This window comes from Quercus lobata, chromosome 1, assembly GCF_001633185.2.
Source record: "Quercus lobata isolate SW786 chromosome 1, ValleyOak3.0 Primary Assembly, whole genome shotgun sequence".
NCBI classification, from domain to species: Eukaryota; Viridiplantae; Streptophyta; class Magnoliopsida; order Fagales; family Fagaceae; genus Quercus; species Quercus lobata.
This window is the reverse complement of record NC_044904.1, coordinates 15096224-15113613: the sequence shown is the minus strand read 5'-3', so window position 1 is coordinate 15113613 and position 17390 is coordinate 15096224. Positions and strand designations below refer to the sequence as shown.

Genomic DNA, 17390 nt, shown 5'->3' with positions numbered 1-17390 from the left:
AAATTTTTATGTGCAATTTACGTAGGGACTCAGAAAGTTCATCATATAGAGATATGATGTAAAAGTAAAAGCCACGTGGTTAAAACCCATTCCAGATTAGGATTGAGGAGGTGCAGATGATAGTTCTGCTGCTGACGTGGTGGCACGTCACTGCTGACCTTAAAAAACGATGAATCGATGGTATCTTTGACTTTTATTATTGTTTTTCTCAATATTGCACGAAATTTGAAGTTGGCACTTACGTTAGCTCCCAATTAAAACAGAACAAGTTTTTAATATTTTTCCCATATAGCAATAAGACGAAGATGAGCGTGTTGGGTGATGAACTAAGAATGAGTCGGATTCATTCGATCCCAGTAAAGTATTGTCTTTCTGTAGATGCAAAATTGCAATCACAGACAGAAACTTTGTTGGATTGCTCTAATTTTCCCATAAAAGAGTATCAACTATCTAAGTGAAATACGTGGCAGAAAGTTTGTGATTAAGATTGAGTGTTTTTATTGCAATTGATCAGTTTTCTAAATGCAATCACAAATGAATAAGTTAACAAAAATATTTGTTTATTTGTTTTTTCAATGGAATGAAATTCAATAATTTTCTTCTTAACAGAAGTGTAATAAAACTCGTTAACGAAAGATGTAGAATATTTGATTTGTGGATTATTTTGGAAAATTGTGATTTTGTAGGGCAGTATACATTATACACTCTTTCTTTCATGAATTTTTTTTTAAAAATAATCTTTGTTTGAATTTAAATGGTTTTACATTATGCTTTATGCATGTAAAAAGGGAGGGAAATAAGTCATAACCTTGTTTATTCCCTTGTTAGAAGATAGAGCAACTCTAGCTACACATTTAGATGCTTGGATGGAACCCCATCCATTTGATTTGGACTCTGTATTGCAAAAGGATTTGGTTCATCACATAATAAAGTATTGAGTATTGACCTTTTTTATTTTTCTAAAAAAAAAAAATTAAAAGGTTTTACATTATTCATTGAGTTGGTACAGTAAATTCTCAAATGGTTCTATGATGAGCTATCAATTTGTAATAGGCTAGGCTGTTATAGGAATAAGAAGATTTTATTGCTTTGACTTAAAAAAGAGTAAACGCAGATTGAAATATCTAAGTACAAATTAATTTTCTCAAATAGTTTTTATTTATTTTTTATATACAAAATAGAATTTTTACTCTAATTTAATCTAAGTGTATATATATGAAGAATAATGCTAGAAATACAAACTATTTTACAAAAAAATTTACAAACTGCTAATGTGATGAGTAATTATTGATAAATGAAAAAGTGATATTAATGATGGACTTAGATGAAAACCAATAAGAGATTAGCCACATCAACATTTTGTAAAAATGTTGTAAAATTATTTGTGCCTATAGCATTACTCATATGTGAAACTCTTTTTTAAAGATTTAAATCCCACTCCTTATTTCCACATCTTACAAATATTTATATTTGTGAAGTGACCACCACACTAAAAAAATCCGGTGGTCAAATAATTTGAATTTTTGGTAGTTGGATTATGCTATTAATGTTAGAAGATGTCCTTTAATAATTAATTGCTATCCTCTAAACGGGATTCATATTGCCAACAGGAAATTTCAGGAAACAGTTGGCAGCCGCTGGAGCTGGACCGCGTCTGGGATTGGTTGGTTTGATTAGCTGAACCCCGAGTGGAAAGCTTAGGAGTTTAGAACTTCTTTTTCATTATTATTATTATTTTATTTATTTTTATAATAGAAAAAAAGAGCAAGAGTTTAAAACTTCAGTCCAGCACAATCATTTTTCCATGTAATTTCATAACATTAATGCAATTTTGTATCTAATTTCATAATATTTAAGTCATCAACAAAAAGTGGTGGTCGATATAATTACAGACGAAAAGTGTCTTACCACTCATATACGCACTGAATGAAGCCAAGACTCCAAACTAGGAGGTGAAAAAAAAAAAAATTCATAAAAAACCAAATTGGCGATTTTTTTATAAATTGTTTTTAACCTATGATTCCTGTTTTTGATAATTGCTTAAGACACCAATTTAATTTTTGGTGTAGGAGGAAATTAGCATTGATTTGGCATTAACATTAACAAAATAATAATGTTAGGAACATTTCAAACTTTATTACATAAGCTTTACAAATTATTGTATCATCAATTAAAAAAATCAATAATTCATTTATCATTTTTTTTTTTGAGAAGAATTTATTATGTTGTTTAAGGGATGCTAATCATATTTTTTGTTGTATCAATTTACAAATCTTATGTAGTAAAATTTATAGTCGTTCTAACATTTTTCCTTAACAATATATCAAACACAAAATAAATGTTTTTTTTATAAGTAAGATATTTTTGTTGCAAGGATAAAAAAAAAGAGTGATTTTTTGTGTGACATTTTGTTTAAGAAAATGTTAGAGGAATTACAATTTTACTACAATAATCTTCCAAACGGATACTATATAATTTTAGAGGTAAATATAAAGCCATAATTGAATCAAATCGATTATGAATAACTTGAATTTGGCTCATAATTTTACAACTTTTTTAATAAAAATGATAATAAAAATCTATTATAAGGGCATACATTATCGACCCTTATAACATTTTCAAGAATATCATTATCATTATTTTAAATTTCACGTTACAATGGGTCCATGAGTGAGGTGTTAGATTATTGTGAAAATTGTTGACTAAAACTTTGGCTTGATGCGTCCACAGTATTACTGAATTGGAAAACCGGGTGTGCGTTCCCCTAGATATTTATGAGGACATTAATGAGGGAGGACCTCGAGTGGAGATAAGTGGATAGAGTCTGACTTGTTTCTGACGAGGACTGTGACCCACTACGTGATCTAGGATTGAGATCCCGTGCAATATCTAGGGTATTGTACGGGGTGCAATAGCTTAAATCCTAGCCTTCCATTCAATCTAATGGCTCTAAAATACCTCCACGTCATCGATCCGCGTCACTTAGGAAAAAAAATTTTAATTCACTCTCATTCCTTTTTTCTCTCATTTTTTTTTTCTTCTGTTCATATCTCTCTCTCCAACTTTTCACTCCGCAGTCCTCTCCTCTGTTCTCTCTAATTCTCAAAATTTTCAAAAAATCCTGATGTTGCTGACTTGCTTTTGCCGCTACCACTCTCACGCCAAACCACCGTCATCGCCACCATGGCGCCACTCACCAGCCACCATTTCTCTCCCCCAACGATCTATCAACCCCTGCTATGCCTCTGTCGGCTCCACTGCCTAGCATCTCCAATCTGCACCGCCGGCCCAATCACTTCCCAGTAAGTTCTCTCTCTCTCTGACTTTTCATATATATTGAGAACACGATAGAAAATAAATTGACATTGCAATTTTTTATATATATTTTTTTTAAAAGTTGGTTTTGAGCTTAGGCATTGAAATCTGATGGTGGGTTTTTTGGCTATGGATTTATGAGTTCTTTTAATCTGGGTGTTTTTTTTTTTTTTTTTTTTTTTTTTACAATTTTTCATTCTCACGGAGGTGATTTGTACTAAGAGCCAAGAAATTGTTGATGGGTATATTGTTTTGCTCGGTATTATGGATTGGGTTTTTTTTTTTTTTTTTTGGTTAAGTTTCACTTGTTCGTTTTTCTATATGATGGTGTGGGTTAGGATGGAAAAAAAAAATGAAGAATTTCGTCTGTAGTTGATGTCACTGGTAGTACCAATTAGAAAATTTTTGTTTTGATTTTCTAGGTGTTGCTCTCGTAGTTTCTTCAAGAGAAGATCACTGTAATTTGAGTGTTTGGGTTCTTGGTTTTCCTTTGAACAACTTGTCTTTTGAGTTTTTCTTATTAATTTCACCCATTAATTTGTTAATAGTTCTATCATTTTTACTAACTCCTAATAACACTCAAATTCAATCTGAGGAGGAAGGCTTCATATATGTGCAAGCATCACACTTGGTCTTGATTTTGCCAAGAATGTGCTCATAGAGAAGGCTGTTTCTTCTACTATTTCCGTTCAACTACCTGACATTGTGAAGTTTGTGAAAATCCCATTTGTTGGCAAAGAGGATATTTTTCTTCCAAATATTAGAATTTATCATGTTAATATTGCCTCCTTAGTTCCTCAAATGTTAATAATGTAGAGATATGCATTGTCTTAGACTCTTTAGTTGCTTCGGTTGCCACTACAATTTGAGCATAAGTTGGCAGTTTTCTTACATCACTTGGTTGGTTCAAAGTGCAATTACAAATGGTGGGGGTGCATCTGTTCAAGTATACAGCAGCTAGGCTGACTTTTGCTCTAATTGCAGTAAATTATAGATAAATTTTTGAATTTTGGTAGATGTAGTTTTTCTTCTGTTGGGTTGTCTTTGTCATGGAAATTTCTGTCGGTTCTTAGCCAAGCTTGAAATAAGGGTTGTTCTAATTTCAAAAGGTGTGGGCTGTGTGGGGCACTAGAAAAGTACTTATATATAGCAATTATGTTTCAAGTTCCAGTCAAATTGTTGGTTTATTTCACTTGAAACCAACGAATCATATAAGATTTTTACAAGTAAATAGAGGGTTGGTCTTCTAAGATGTTACTGTATTGATTGAAATTTGTTTTTTAATGTTGCAGGATGATAGAGCATAGAGCTCCAGCCAAGCTATATTGCCAGAAAAGGTTTTGAAGCATTCCTTATAAGTGTGTGCGCTTCAAGATCATATGCTTTTTCGATCTCAAGTGGCTTGTCTATGGTAGCCCATTAGTGCCAGCCCTTATGTATAACCATGCTGAGATTATTGAGCCACCAATTCAGAAAAAACAGGTTTAGTGCTCAATTGCATCCAAGAAATCACCTGCATAGTGGATAATAAAAAGTAGCAACCTTTAATATTGTGACTCACTGCAATAATATTTTCAAATTCAAACTACATAGATGATAATATTGAAAGGTTGAAACAATGCTAGAAAAAAACAAGAATATTACTATTAAGATGATGGACGGACTTGGGCCCCGGGGAGGGGGGGTGATTTATATATCAAAAGCATAGCTATGACTACACAGAACTTAGCAAAGAAACAACCAATTTTGCTTGTACATGAACTATCAAACCTACATTACAAGGTTTAATTGCTATCAATTTCAACTATTACTACAAATTGAGAGCATATTACCACAAAAATGCAGTCAACCAAAGCATAGTATGAATATTTAATGACACACTGAAAGACATCTGTCTTTGGAACCTATTGTTTACTACCAATGTCAAACTGCATCTGTCTTTAGTATCTATTGTTTACTACCAATGTCAAACTGTCTACTATCACCACAACAAGAAATCACGCCCATGGTCTTTAGCTCTTACATTAGCTTTCAAACAAGCTACATCAAAACCAACCTAGATCACAACTAGCAAGATCACAACCAACCAAAAAAAAAAAAAAAATGTAAGCATTCCACTAATGCTACATTACCCGTGCACAGCAAAATCTACCTTTTCAACTTTGAGAGGTCTACAATGGAGACTCTCCATCATCAAAACTAATGCCATCTAACTGCAAATGAACACACTAAATTGCTGTATAAATTTAGAACTTCACATTGATGCAAATTCTGTAATAATGAATTATTCCAATCACTAACAGATTTTTTTTTTTTTTCAAGAAAGAATCACTAACAGATTTTGATATGCCTAATCTTCATTGCAATACCCTATTAAAAAATAATAATAAAGCAAATCTCTAAATTGTCCACATATATCACCTATATGTCCAACTTAAGTTAGATAAAGGTATTCATAGTGCCTTTCAAGTTCAACAATGAAGAAGCATTAAATTCTGCTCAAGTTCAAAAATAAACAAATTAATAATCCAACCCATAATACTGAGCAAAAAAATATACCCATCAACAATTTCTTGGGTCTTAGTACAAATCACCACAGTGAGAATGAAAATTAAAAAAAAAAAAAAAAAAAAAAAAAAAAAAAAAAACCCATAAATCCCATAGCCAAAAAAACCCAGCAACAAATTTCAATCCTTAATGTCAAAACTAACTAAAAAAAAAAAAAAAAAAATTGCAATTTCAATTTATTTTCTTTCGTGTTCCCAATATATATATGGAAAGTCAGAGAGAGAACTCATTGGGAAGTGATTGGGCTGGCAGTGTAGTTTAGAGATGCTAAGCAGTGAAGCCGACAAAGGCGTAGCAGGGGCTGATAGATCATTGGGGGAGAGAAATGGTGGCCGGTGGGTGGCGCAATGGTGGCTGATTCGAGACTTGGTCCGTACGGTGACGGTGGTTTGCCGCGAGAGCGCAAGCGAAGCGGTAACAACATCGGGATTTTTTGAAAATTTTGAAAATTAGAGAGAACAGAGGAGAGGACTAAGGAGTGAAAAGTTGCAGAGAGAAAGATATGAACAGGAAAAAAAATGAGAGAAAGAAGGAATGAGAGTGAATTAAAATTGTTTTTTCCTAAGTGACGCGGATTGATGACGTGGAGTTATTTTAGAACCATTAGATTGAATGGAAGGCTAGGATTTGAGCTATTGCACCCCGTGCAATACCCTAGGTATTGCACGGGATCTCAATCCCGTGATCTACTGATCTCTGTTCTTATCATTGTGTAATGTGTAACACGTGGCTAATAATGAGTGGTCATAACTGAAAAGTGAAATAAAGACGCAAAGATAACAGTTTTGTTGCCTTATTAGTCAGCAGCCTTTGTCCCGTTAACTTTGTTAGTGGTGTGTCACTGTTCATCCAAGCCCAAGTTTTGAGTTTTGATTTGAGCTTTCCCATTCTGGGCTTGGCCTAGTTGGAATGGGCTTCAAGCCCATGATAGCTTACTACAATTATGGTATTCTCTTGGGCTTGGATAGTGTTTTTTCAGGTACCTTATTATCCAATTCAAACGCAAATCCATTATTATTATCTATATATATATATATATATATCGAAGCTTTTGAAGTTTCTACAATTTTCTACGTCAGCATAATTTAAAAAAAAAAAAAAAAAACGTAATTGAATTTTTTAAAACCCGACTCTGCCTTTCACGCTTTCCCTTTCACGATACTATGCCTTCTCTTCCAGCTCCTCCCAGCTCCTCTTCAATCAGACCCACGGCAAGCCAATCAGACCCACGGCAAGCCAACAGCAAAGCATCATCGCATCGCATCTGAAAACCCACCATACCCACCAACAGACATCTTCTTTCTCAAAATCGTCTCCCCCTCAAAACACCCACTATGAACACTATAAAAGCAATATAAACCTCAATATTTTAACATTTGAATTATTCTTTTGACATTCTCACGCTACAATCTCCTTCCCCCAAAACCCAAAACTCAGATCATTTAAATAATATCCACAAAAAAAAAAAAAAACCCATAGAGAAAAGCGGAAGTCGATACCAGATAGTTGCTGTCACCTCCATCTTCTTCGCCAAGACTCCTTTCTTTCTTTTTTGCTCAAGCTCCTTTCTTTTTGCTTTGTTTCTTTTTCCTTTCGCTCTTTTGTCTTCTCAACCTTATTTTGTTTTGTGTGCCTTTGCCTGACCAAGCCAGCCTGTGAAGCTTTCAAATTCAACTTTATATGCCTCTGCCACACGTCCATCAAGTGTTAACTTTTTGCCCTTGCATTATTTATTTTATCATTTATATTATTTTATATTTAATATTGATTGTTTATTTTATCATTTATATTATTTTATATTAAGTATTGATTGTTTATTTTGTTAATAGTGCTATCTCTTTTAACTGTTCTTTAGATAGTAGTGATTTTATTTGTAAATAGCCGTGTATATGTTTTGTGGTTTACAACGACCACTATTAATGTTTTATAATTTTAATTTACATTTAGCCTTTTGTTTTGTTTCTCTCTTTGTATTAATATGAGACTTTTTGTTTGTTTGTTTGTTTGTGTTTGGATATAATTTAAGCTTATGAGTTGTAGTTTTGTTGTTGGATGGGTTAACATATTTGCTATTGTTGTGGTTCATCATGATTAATTAGAAATATTGAATAATTTGTTTTTTAAATTTGTCTTTCATACATTTATTAAATAATTCAGAATGTTAAACCTTCATACCCAATAACTTTCCCGTGCATCGCACGGGTTAGCGACTAGTTATTATTATTATTATTATTATTATACCTTATAAGGTACTGAGGAAGGCTTATTTAGCAATTCTAGCTCTTGATCCTTCATAGACCAAAAGGAAACATGGGCTGCTTGGAAATGTTTTGTTTTGGACTGCAAAGCCCACCATATTTAGGTTTTGGAATTGATTGTGTTTGTCTCTCACATTCATGAAATGGTGTTTCACACCCATGATTTCCTTCAAGAGAAAGTCTAGGGACACAATATTTTCACAACATCCTCAGCTATTATTGTGATAATTTGTTGTGTTGGTAGAGCAACCATTTTTTTTAGCTTTTGTTAAGGGGAGCCTAAGGAAGCAATAAATGGTGTCTTACCAAACTTCTCTATCTTGATAGTTGGTCACGTGAGAGATAGACTCCAACAAACTAATAAAGTACTTAGAGCATTCCCAGTAAAGCACTTAAAAGCTAAAAAAGCTATATTTAGCAACTCATTTCAAAAAAAAATACTACAACAATCAAGGACGGACCCAAGATTTTAAGTTAGTAGGGCCAGAGTATTAAAAAAAAAAAAAAACTCCAAATAGGCATCTATATAGTATTAAAAAATTATAAATACACAGAATCGTTATTTCTAAATACATTAAGATGCAATCATTTACCAACAAAAACAAAAACAAAAACAAAATAATGTTTTTTTTAATACTAGGCTAGCTAGGATATATTTTTTTTTGGAAGTTAGAGCATTCACAATGGTATTGCTAAAAATTTTAGATTTTAGCACTTCAAAAAGTCACTTTATCTATTTTACCACCTCACTTTACAATACATCCAATATCAAATGTTCTATTTTTTTTATCACTTCATTTAAAATAATATAAACAACTCATTAAAATAATAAAGGAAGAGAAAGAATTTGAGTTTTTTAATTGAAGGAAGGGATATAATCTTAATAAAATATTGTATTTTATTTTTGACAACTTGGTACAATCAACTAGTATTTATACCAATTTACTATAGTTACAAAAAATTTAGCTTTAACTTCTCTAATAACACATGATTTTTTGATTCTTTGGTGGTAAAATAGTTTTCTTTTTTGCTAAGATACAATCACCATTGTAAATGTTTTTATTAAGTTTTTGAGTTGGATAGTTGCTATCTGGGTGAGGCTAGCTAGATTTAATAAGAAAAAGAGGGGCCTAAAGTTTTGGAAGGGGGGCCAACTATAAAAATAAAATATATAATAACTATATATATATATATATATATATATAAATTGGACCCAAGGGGGACCTGTGCCCCCTTAGGCCCCCACTTAGGTCTGTCCCTGACAACAATGGTACTATTTTTAAAAATTTTGGCAAATGAGCTACAGTCTACTTATGTCTGATAGTCTACTGTAGCTCAAAACTTATAACAAAAAATATTTTTATATTCCTTAAATGAAGTGGTTGATTGCTTTTGGTGTTTGTGGAGGTTATTTATTATTTTATTATTTTAACAAGTTGTTTTTATTATTTTAAATGAAGTGTTAAAAAAATAGAACTTTTGATCATTTGATATAAGGTGTATTGTAAAGTAATATATTAAAATAGATAAGTGGGTTTTTGAGTTGCTAAAAGCTAAAAATTTGAGCTCATTTGATGTGATTGCTCTTAATAATTATTTGTAATAATGATTGAATTGGAGGAGACATCCTATAACCAGTGGTGGCTCCAATATATTTTTTTCCTAGGGGGTCAGTGGCGGAGTTAGGAATTTGTCATGGAGGATGAGTAAAAAAATAAGAAGATTAAATTTTTTTTTTAGCATATACAACTTCCATATTATATACAATAATCTAAAATAGTATTCTAAATACAATTTAGTATATAATACAACTATATTATACAATAGTCTAAAAAACTTATTAATAGTTTAAAGATTGGTAAAACAACAACCATTGAATACATAAATAAATATAATTAAATAATTAATCATAAATTTTCGTCAAATTAATAATAACAACTTATTATAATTTTTTGCAGTGGCGGAGCTGGGATTTCAATTTAGGAGGGGGGGGGGTTTAAAGACAATATTAAACAAAAAAAAAAAAAACCTTAAAAAATCAATCAAAATCAATAACCTGATAAATAAATAAATTAATTAAATGATATTTTTTAGTTTGAAAAATAAAGAATAAATAGAAGATATAAAGTTTCAACACTTTTTAGTATCTTTGATTATTTTATAGATGGGAATTCATATTTTACCATCAACAAAATAATAAGATAAAAAGCTTTGTCTTTTTCTAGCTTATACCAAATTTAATTTGCTCAACTATATTTGACATTTGACATTTGTTTCTTAAAAAAAAAAAAAAACTGTATTTGACATTTTTTTTTTCCATATTTTGAAACCGTTGAATAGTCACTAACAATTAAAGTAAAAAATTAATCTAAATACATAAAGTTTAAATATCTAATTTAATTCTTTAAAATAAACTGATAAAATCAATCAATTTAAACTTGTTAAGGGTATATCAATAACTTGTAAAGTTGTAAAAAATACGTAGAATTAAACTTATTTTTTTCTCTCTTCTTCAAAATATTTAAAATTTGGGTTTATAGCAAAAATATAAAGTTCGAAATTAAAAAGTCACAAAGGAGAAAAAAAAGATAGTAGAGGTTTGAGAGTTTCAAACTTTCAATACAGGTATTGGGACATTAGGTAGTTTTTATTTTATTTTTTTTAAAATTGTGTAAAATTTAAGACCACAATTATTATGTAACTCATGCTTACGCACAGACATAATGAATTGAAATAGTATTATTGATGTTAGTTTGGGTTATAAAACATATAGGATATTAGTTCAATTAGGACATTTGGAAGTACTAAAATAATTTTTTCTTACAATTTTCACGATATTGGTTGCGCTAAGTTTCTTATTACACTACTATTATGTATATAATTTTGAAAATCACTATTGGATACTACATATGTAATATTAATTCACAATCAATGTCCGTGAAATTCTACTAAATACAGCACAAAAAAGAAAAAGAAAAATTGTTACAAATTGCATGCCAAGTCACTAAGGAGAGAAAATTTGTTACAATTGAAAAACCAAAGGAAGCATAACTGCCATCACCACCATAAAGAACTCATGACCATGGTATTTCTCTTGTAATTTTTTTTTAAGGAAAAATGAAATTATATATTATTTTTATTGAATAGGTGAATGAGTTACAAATTTGAATGATTATAGATTTTTATCTTTTCGTTTTTAGTAGGTTTTTATTGAATAATTTGTTCACTTGTTGTTGTTTGGTCAAGTCTTGTTTTTGTTTTGGTTATTTTTGTACATTGTTATTTGAGCTAATTTTTATTGATGTTATTTAAGTTTTTTTGTTTGTTAGTTTGTTTTTTTTTTTTTTTTTTGTTTTTGTTTTTGTTTAAGGATTTTATGTGAAAAGTTGTTATTGGCAGGTAAAAAAATGATATCAGTATTGGATCTAAATTAGAATTAGTAACATACCCTATAGGATTTATTGTGAAAATATTGTGAATGTAGCGTTACTTTTATTATTTTTTTAATCCAAATTTTTGTGATTCTCAATTCAGGGTGTGGGGCCAGAGAGCTCACAACCCGGCCTACTTCCCATTAGGGCCTACTGCCCGTGCCGAGGATGGGATATGTCGAGGACGAGTAGCGAAAGTCCGAATTGCCCGTACTCACAACCGAGGATCTCCCTGTCCTCGGCTTCCCAAGACTTCAAGAGAAAGCTCAGCGTATTGTCTAAGGGAACCTCCTGGGCACCCTCAGAAGAGAAGGCGAGCAGAGTAGGACTCATACATGAATAGAGTATATAAAAGGCTCACGAAGAAGACGTCACCTTCGCATTAAATACGCCCGCAAACGTACTAACTGTATTAAGGGGAAAAGACTCTTGAATAGTGTAGTTTCGATTAGTGTAACTAACAAAAAGCTGGGTGAAGCAGCTGATGGGACGAGTACAGAAGTAGGCACCTGCCTAATCAACAAGTGGAGGGCTAAGATCAACCAAGAAGGGCTATATAATGTAAAGGTTAATGCACCAAGAAGGGGGCTGGGAAAAATGGCCAAAAACCAGAGCCTCCCAGCCCGCCTCCTGGAGAAAAACTCCTAGGGCGAACACGATTTAATTATGTATGAACACTACGAAAAACCCACTGTCTGGTGATCAAGGCCTAGCCTTTCAAACCCACGCTCTATAAATGATATTGTTTGGACCTTTTTACGTGCGAACTCAACATTATTCTGGGTCGTTACAAATCGTGCCCTTACAATTGGTGCTGTCTGTGGGGAAGGCTTGTGTGTTGGCACAGGCGGTAGGTCGAGACAGTCCCTTTGTCATTTCTAACAGCCGGTTGTAGTGTTCTAGCGAAAAGTTCTACTAGGGGTTATGATTCTTTACTAAGGACTGCGCTTCGTAGCGTCAGCAACACGAATGGTTCTAGGGGCTTGGCCGAGGAGCTAATTCCCCTTAAACCAAGGTCCCATGCCATAGCCGAGGGGTTACTTCCCCCAACTACTTAAATATTAAGTTTTGGACAGAACCAAGGTATTGCATGGTCCTCAGACTCAAACCTATGGGGAAACCAACTACTTAAATATTAAGTTTTGGACAGAACCAAGGTATTGCATGGTTCTCAGACTCAAACCTATGGGGAAACCAACTATTTAAAAATCAAGTTTTGGACAGAACCAGGGTCTTGCATGGTCCTCGGACTCAAACCTATGGGGAAACCAACTACTTAAAAATCAAGTTTTAGACAGAATCAGGGTATTGCATGGTCCTCGGACTCAAACCTATGGGGAAACCAACTACTTATAAATATCAAGTTTTGGACAGAACCAAGGATATTGCATGGTCCTCGGACTCAAACCTATGGGGAAACCAACTACTTATAAATATCAAGTTTTGGACAGAACTAGGGTATTGCATGGTCCTCGGACTCAAACCTATGGGGAAACCAACTACTTATAAATATTAAGTTTTGGACAGAACCAAGGGTATTGCATGGTCCTCGGACTCAAACTTATGGGGAAACCAACTACTTATAAATATCAAGTTTTGGACAGAACCAGGGTATTGCATGGTCCTCAGACTCAAACCTATGGGGAAACCAACTACTTATAAATATCAAGTTTTGGACAGAATCAAGGGTATTGCATGGTCCTCGGACTCAAACCTATGGGGAAACCAACTACTTATAAATATCAAGTTTTGGACAGAACCAGGGTATTGCATGGTCCTCGGACTCAAACCTATGGGGAAACCAACTACTCAAACGAGGTCCGGACACCAAATTGGCCCCGGTGACATACGGGACATCCCGGGCGAAGTCTATATCTCCACAGAAGGAAGTCCAGATGTAAGTCTAACGCCCAATGGGTGCGGATAAGTTAACACTCCGAAATATGGTTCCAAATCTATCGTATGCATGACAATTTATACTTAGTGAAATAGCTAGTTCAAAAGTCATCAGGTTCATAACAATAGTAAGCATCGACGAGACATATGGCATATAATCAAAAGGAAAGAGTAACGAAGGGATTTCATATGCGTGTTCAACAACTTCAAACTACAAACAAATTATAAAGTTTTTCAAACGAGAAAACAAAAGAGAAACTGTGCTATCATTAAACTAAAAACAGATGTGGAGGCTGGCAGGGGCTTCTACTCCTTTAATCCTATGTCGGCCACATCCGAGGAGGGCAAAACAGAACTTTCCTCAATGACCTGGGGGACAGTCCCCTCAGGAAGAGGCTGAGCGGGATCGGTGTCGGGGCTTTTGGGGACCTCGGCAAGGGGAATCGCCTGCAGGGGCTGGGAAAGGATGACAGGTTCTTCGGCGTTGAGGATTTGAGCACTGGCAGTCAGCTCGGTACCTTCCTTGGGAGCCTCGGAATTCAGATCTTCAGGTGCTCTTGCTGTATCAGGAGGCTCTCCTTCATTGGATAACTCGCCGGAGGGAACGATGATTTGAACAGCCTCTGACTGAGCAGCACTGGCCTCCTTGGGGTCACGCACGGCCTCAGAACTGGATGGGGCAGTCTCGCGGATAGTTGGGGGGTAAAATATGCTCTCCGCCTTCCACAGGTCAGACGAAGCATCAACCCCAGCTCGTTTTAGGGCCTCTCCCAAACCTGGGAGCAGTAAAGCCTACATACTCCAGGAATTTGGGCTTTGAGGGAGGCTTGGGTGTCAGCTACCCCCGCGTTGTAACCGTCATCCTCGGCCGTTTCTTTGGCAGCCTCAGCCTCGTTTCTGGCAAACTCGGCCTCCCGCTTGGCCCTCATGGCTTCGTCGCGGGCATACTCCGCCACACCTTTGTCATGCTCTGCCGTGACCAGTTTTTTATTTAAATCATTGATCAGCTCCTTGGCAATTCGTAACTAATCCTCGGCTTCTAACAGACGTTTTGTTTGGTCCTCGGCCTGTTTTTGGGCGCTAGCTAAACCCGCCGAGGCGCTATCCTTATCTCGGATAGCATCTGTTAGGGCCGTCTTTGCCTTGGCAAGGTCGTCCTTGGAGGCTTTAAGAGTCCGCGTGGCCACTAAGCGCTTAGAGCGTTCATTCTCGACCGCCTTACTCTGATTGTTCACCTCTTCCTCCATCCTATAGGTGGCCTGGAGAGCCTGTCAAGGGAGATAAATACATCGTGAATGACAAACCGGGAGTGAGAGTTCATAAAGTTTTAGGTTTCAAGAGCCTTACCATGCCCAAGTACCTCTTCGTACTGAGGAAGACCTCCTGTATCCTCATTTTCTTCAGCCCATCCACGTCGGTGGAAAGTAGCATGGTTCTCTCTAGTGTGTCTGCCACGTAACCACCCTCGCCATCTCCAAGGTCCCTCATGGACGCAGTTTCCAACAGTGGCCCCCCATGAAGCATTGAGGCAGGAAGCTAGGCATTTGGCAAGGATTGGGCCTCGATCCCCTTTCCCTTGCCTTGGGAAGATTGGGATTCAGTCTCTTTACCCTTGCTTTGGTGCCCAATCTTCAATTGTTTCGCGCGTGGGCCTTCCTCCCTCTCCTTAGAAGGTTGGGATTTTACCCCATCCATGGTTTCCTTGTCCTTGGGGCTCCTCTTTCTCTTTGAATCAGTACCTTTTGGCCGAGGAGGCAGAGTTGGTTGGGTAAGAGCAGGAAGTTTGGGGCGGGGGGACTGTGGCTGTGACTTTGTGGAGGATGACTTGGTCTGGATAGTCTGGGGCTGAGGTGGTGGGGACGGAGCATTGGATTGCGGCGTTCCCTGCGCACCCTTCCTTGGTTGACCCTCGAGGAGTTCGATTAAGCTGGTTGAGGGCTTCCTCTTGAGTCCCATCCCCGTTCGAGAAGATGTGCCCACTAATGACAATTCTGCCTCGGACAAGGCTGGATCCCCTAGGTCACCAGAAGGATCCTCAGACGGGTTGACTTGTTCAAAAACCCTAAATCCCTCCTCGAACGAACTGAACTCGCCCTCACCTTCTGACGCTGGAGGAGAAGGAGGAAGATCTACCAATGGAATGCCCTCTGGGATAGGAGAACCCCCGGAGATCAAAAACTCTTATTCAACTACAATAATTTTCGAAAGCCGAGGATGGTTCGCGCTGATCACGTGCCTTGGCTTGGCAAATGACTTCTGAATGGGTGTGTACCCTAAGATTTTGTGAGCAACTCTAATTTGACCGTCCTCCTCATTTATAAAATCTGCCGTATTGAGAACAGTCTCCAAGTCGGCTCGGTTAACTAGATGAAAATGCTGAGGAAAGGCGTTCAGATCTGCAAAAAGAAAAGGGAGAAGAAAAATATACATGGTTAGTAACTGAGCCACATCAAACCGAGATGGCGCAGGAATGGGCACCCTCCTACTCACTATATCGCACCTGGCTCTCCTTCCACCACTGGGCAGGGAACGCCATCGTGCCATTCCCCAGATACGATAAGAAAATCTTTGTTCAACCCCTTGTTAGAGTCGGGGAGGCACTGGATCAGCCGAACTCTTTCATCTCTTGTCTTCATGTAATAGACTTTACCCCTCAATTTTTGGAGGTTGTAGCACCATTTCACGTCATGATGGGTCAGTCTTAACCCAATTTTTTCGTTTAAAGCATCCACACAACCCAAAATCCTAAACATATTGGCGGCGCACTAGGTGGGAGCCAAACGGAAATGCCTAAGGTAATCCCTTACTACCGGCCCCATGGGGATTCTCATACCCCCTTCTACGAAGGCGAGAACAGGGATTACTACGCCGCCGGTCCCTCTCAAAGCATGCCACTCCCCCATCTTACAGTGTCTTAAATTAACGCTAGAGGGGATCCTATAATCGGCAATGAACTTTTCCATCGCCTTTTCGGTTTCAATCAACTTTCTCAATTTTCTCAATTTGACCATTTTTATGTGCTACTAAACAAATCCAATGGGTGGTGGGAGAACGATAGAAACCAAAGAAAAATAAACCCAAAAAAAGAAAAAGCACGAGTTAGCGGAGACAGAGAACTTACAGAAAAGAGGAAAGGTGCCTCGGACAGGTTTTTTTGTGCTGGAGATAGACTCGGATTTGGATGAAAGTGGGATGAACCCAAGAAATGTGCGCTGGAATTCTTAAGTGCGAAAGTAAAGAAATAAACCGTTTCTAAAAATCATTTATACCTCCTATCAAAAGTAACTGCCCAAATTTTCCCGCCCATAAAGACAAAAGGGTCTCCAGCGTTCGATCATCATCGCACCATTGAACACGGGGAACACAGAGCCGCCCGCATTTAATGAAGACACGTTTCGCCTCCCAATGGCTCCCAGAACGTGTCTCGGGCAGATGAAAATGTCTCGGGAGCCGATAGGTGATAAGGATTGACAAGTTTTGGCAGAAGCCTGATGTCATCAAAACCCTCCTATCCGTCTGAGGAGCCGGATAGCAGGATTTTGGGGGCTATTGTGAGCTAGAGAGCTCACAACCCGGCCTACTTCCCATTAGGGCCCAGTGCCCGTGCCGAGGATGGGATATGCTGAGGACGAGCAGCGAAAGTCCGAATTGCCCATACTTACAGCCGAGGATCTCCCTGTCCTCGGCTTCCCAAGACTTCAAGAGAAAGCTCAGCGTATCGTCTAAGGGAACCTCTTGAGCACCCTCAGAAGAGAAGGCGAGCAGAGTAGGACTCATATGGGAATAGAGTATATAAAAGGCTCACCTCCGCATTAAATACGTCCGCAAACGTATTGACCGTATTAAGGGGAAAAAACTTTTGAATAGTGTTATTTCGATTAGCGTAACTAACAAAAAGCTGGGTGAAGCAGCTGATGGGACG

The 17390-nt window shown here is 36.5% G+C and overlaps 1 protein-coding gene and 1 long non-coding RNA gene across 2 annotated transcripts; one reads left to right on the top strand and one right to left on the bottom strand.

Moving 5' to 3' along the window:
- The first annotated feature begins 2906 nt into the window (after positions 1–2906).
- LOC115981304 lies at positions 2907–4646 on the top strand. Its single transcript, XR_004089355.1, has 2 exons — positions 2907–3302; positions 4608–4646. It is a non-coding gene; the product is annotated as an uncharacterized LOC115981304 (long non-coding RNA).
- Positions 4647–15004: 10358 nt separating this feature from the next.
- Positions 15005–16104, bottom strand: LOC115949640 (protein TonB-like). Its single transcript, XM_031066928.1, has 3 exons — positions 15969–16104; positions 15772–15864; positions 15005–15615 (listed from the first exon to the last, which is right to left on the bottom strand). The coding sequence occupies exons 1-3, from the start codon at positions 16102–16104 to the stop codon at positions 15005–15007; spliced, it is 840 nt and encodes a 279-aa protein (XP_030922788.1).
- Between the last annotated feature and the right edge of the window lie 1286 nt (positions 16105–17390).